The sequence below is a fragment of the Orycteropus afer genome, unplaced genomic scaffold (assembly GCF_000298275.1).
Source record: "Orycteropus afer afer isolate SDZICR_OR568_19922 unplaced genomic scaffold, OryAfe1.0 scaffold00627, whole genome shotgun sequence".
In the NCBI taxonomy this organism is placed as follows: Eukaryota; Metazoa; Chordata; class Mammalia; order Tubulidentata; family Orycteropodidae; genus Orycteropus; species Orycteropus afer.
Window position 1 is genome coordinate 288,989 of NW_006922214.1, and position 3,673 is coordinate 292,661.

Sequence of the window (3,673 nt, forward strand, 5' to 3'; positions counted from 1 at the left end):
TTTTTTTTTTTTTTAAGTCAGGGAACTATTTTAGATTTAAAGAAATAAAGGAGATATGATAACCAACAACAATGTATAAACAGTAATTGGATCCTAGATTTGAAAAAAATAAATCATTAAATTTTGGGGATAATTGGGTAATTTAATTATAAACCATATAATAGAAGATTAGTGTAAGGAGAAGATAATGTTTTCTTTTGTGTCCTGCAGAAGTATCCAATTTGGTTGGCTTAGTCAACCATAACAAACTGGGCTAATGTTTTTCACACTTAGTCTGAAATAGCTATCTGGGTCCTTCCTTGGTTTAACAGCTTATTTGTCTCTCTTAGATAATTTCCATTTTCCTCAAACTACTTACTTTTAACAGCTCACACTGAAGTATATTTATATAAATATTTTCAATTATCATAATATAAGAAATTTTTTTGATTTTAAAATTTCTTCCCTGTGTCCTCCTTTCCTATGCATTCCTGCCCCATGAACTATCTCCCTGTGCCCTTCTCTGGTGGTGTGGGAGCTCTGGTGGCATAGTGCCTAAGGCATTTGACTGCTAACCAGAAGGCTGGTGGTTCAAACCCACCAGCCACTCCTCAGAAGGAAGATTGGGCAATCTACTTCCGTAGTGATACCACCTCAGAAACCCAAGTAGGGGTCGCTTAGAGTCAGATCCGACTCCATGTCAGTAAGAGAGTTCTCCCATGATTGATCATTCTAAGGAGTATGTCTACCTGATTGATGTATATGTTCACCTTACATGTCTATTGTTTGGCTGGAAGTCATGAGAGTTAGTTCAGTTCTAGACTTGAAGGGTAACTAGGAGCCATAGTCTCGGGGGTTTTACCAGGCTCTATCATACCAATAAACCTGGTCTTTTTATGATTTTGAGTTTTGTTCCATCTTGTCTTCCATTCTATCCATGATCTTCTGGACTGACCACTTTCCAAGTGGTTGACAGTGGTAGCTGAGCACCATCTAGTTCTCCTGGTATCATGGTCATGTAGGCTGAAGTTCACATGGTCCACTAGTCCCTTGGACTAATTGTTTCCATGCATCTTTGGTTTGCTTCGTTTTTCTTTGCTCTAGATGAGGAAAGACCCATTGTTGCATAAAGATGGCCGCTTGCAAGCTTTTAAGACCCCAGTTGCTACTCACTAAAGTAGGATGTAGAACAACGTTTTCGTGTAGTATGTTATGCCAATTGATCTGTATGTCCCTGTAACCATTGTCCTGAGCCCAGAGATCCAACAGCTGCTCCATCAGGGTGATTGATTGTGCCTAAGAAATTATCATAACTTTCCCCCCTGTTAGTTCTACTTATATGTGCATTCTTACAGCACATACAATGTAAAAATACATACGTAGGAATATCATCTGGCAACCATATATGTGGGGATTCCTACTCCCCCCCAAAACAAACAAATAAACAAACTGAAATCACAGGGATGAATATCAACTCCTGTCCAATGGAAACAGTTTCTGTTGTATCACGCCGGCCCTATTAGTCCTAGCATATCTCATTTCTCTTCTGATTTTGTCTTGCACTCCTCTTAAGAATTTAATGAAGACTGATTTTTTTTTCTTACGTTTTATTTCAGTGGAATCAGGCAGTTTTGACATTTTGAAGTTTAGCTATGGTTTGTGAAGTGATTACTTACATTAATTCCCAAATGTACCTATTTGTCCCCAGGTTCCACCTAGCACATATGGATGGGAAATTCCTGTGGAAGAAATGACCCCTCTGGATATTGCAAAGAAGTCCTTAGGTACTCAGCTCCATCCTATGGAGGACAGAATGGAATGTGAATCTCCAGAGCAGTATCTACTTCAAGATAATGGTGAGGATAATTTAAACCCTGGGAAGAAGATGAGAATAGGGGAGGAGAAGGATCTAGTCATTGAAGAGTTATCAAACCTCATTCCATTTAAGCTTCTACTGAGAATCAATAGAGTGTAATGTCATTAAAGGAGCAGTCAAGTTGTACTCTGAAGCATATGAGGTCACCTTACTCAGAATCGACTCGACAGCAACGTGTTTGCTTTTTTAATTTAATAATGTCAAAAATAGGTGAGCACAAGCTCATCCATGGGTACTTTGTAACAAAGTTAAGTACTATGAATAAATCAGATGTATCTGAATGTATTATGTCATGTTGGTGTTAGGTGCCGTCGAGTTGGACCTGACTCATATTGACCCCTCCTTGGATTGCAGAGGCAGTATCACTACAGAAGTAGATTGCCCAACCTTCCGAGGAGTGGCTGGTTGGTTTGAACCACCAGCCTTCTGGTTAGCAGTCAAGTGCCTTAGGCACTATGCTACCAGAGCTCCCTGTATTATGTCAAGCTATTGTCATTCTAGTTATATGCCCCATTTCTATTGTCTCTGCTACCAATTTTTGTCATCTAATGGCTGTTTAAGAATTCTACTGAAGAAAATGGAATTTCCGTAGTCTGTGTTCATTAGAGTTCTAAAGTCTGTAAATGATACAGTGTGGTGTAGTGGAGGTGGGCACACAGCTGGCTTGGTTCTGGAGCAGCTTTCTTTTCCAAAGAAGATAACAGTTTTCTTTTCCTCTTATACCCCTAGCAACTCCCTATTCTCTGCTCATCCTAGAACTATTCATGTTGATTCTACAAACTTCTGAAGCTCACATTCTCCTGGTTCTCACTTATCATTCCCTTTATGTCCCTTTCCTTCCCCAAATTCATCCTTGTTTACCTTCCTTTTCTGCTCGTAGTCCTTATTGTTACTTTCCACCACTTCTTTTATCTGTCATTCCTTATTCAAACCCCTTTAACTTATCACTCTCAGAATCATTTTCTGTACACCTCGCTGCTCTGTACTAGGCAACTGAGGGAGTTACATGGATACATGCTGCACTCACCAGGAGTTCACAGTTTCTGGCAAATGAAGGGTAATCCACTGAAAATAGATCAAAACAAGCATTGCACAAATGGATCACTGTGGAAAGAATACTATTTATATTAATGGTCTTTTCAGTTGCATTTTGAGATGACATTTACTGTGAGTATTATCATCTTTAATTATGAAGTTAGTCAACAAGTTTTTATTGAACACCTTTGTATGTAGTAATGTGTTAGATAATGTGAAAGACAGTGGACAATTAAGGAACCCCTGATTCTTTAGAAATTTGCAATCTTGTTGGATCTACATATGAAACAGTAAAAGAAAGTCCTACAGTGCTGATTTGTGTTTTGAATAGATTGTCTACCAGGAAAGGAGAACTCACTGTGAGCTTAAATTAAGTGATAAAGGAAGTTTTATTGGAATAGTTGAGAGTTAAGTGAGGTGAGAACAAACAGTAACAAACCACTAATTTGAGCCTAATTTTAGAAATTGTGAACATTTGAGTTAAATTTACTAGTGCAACATTTGGGATGCAAATAGGTAAGGTAAACAACGTTAACTTGAGAGAGAGTATTTTTCCCGGCAGCCATAAGACTGCCTGGAGGTGATGTGCTAATTCTAAATTGTTTTTATTTATTTTTTTCAAAGCCATTTTCTTAAAATTTGTAAGCCAAGTTTGAATTATTTTTAGTATTTCTATTATTATATCTATTCTAAACATTTATTTTAATACGCTTTATTAAATCAGAAATTTTTCACTAGTTCAGGCCCATATACTACCCCTCCCTGATTAAAATTAGTGATGTG

At 37.8% G+C, this 3,673-nt stretch overlaps 1 protein-coding gene across 1 annotated transcript in view; it reads left to right on the forward strand.

The window, feature by feature from the left end:
• The window catches only part of ZBED9 (zinc finger BED-type containing 9), a 32,147-nt gene that overhangs the window by 13,102 nt on the left and 15,372 nt on the right, over nucleotides 1-3,673 (forward strand). Inside the window, exon 2 of the mRNA XM_007956490.2 lies at nucleotides 1,688-1,835. Within this exon, the coding sequence (XP_007954681.1) occupies nucleotides 1,688-1,835 (148 nt within the window). The remainder of the gene's footprint in view (nucleotides 1-1,687; nucleotides 1,836-3,673) is intronic.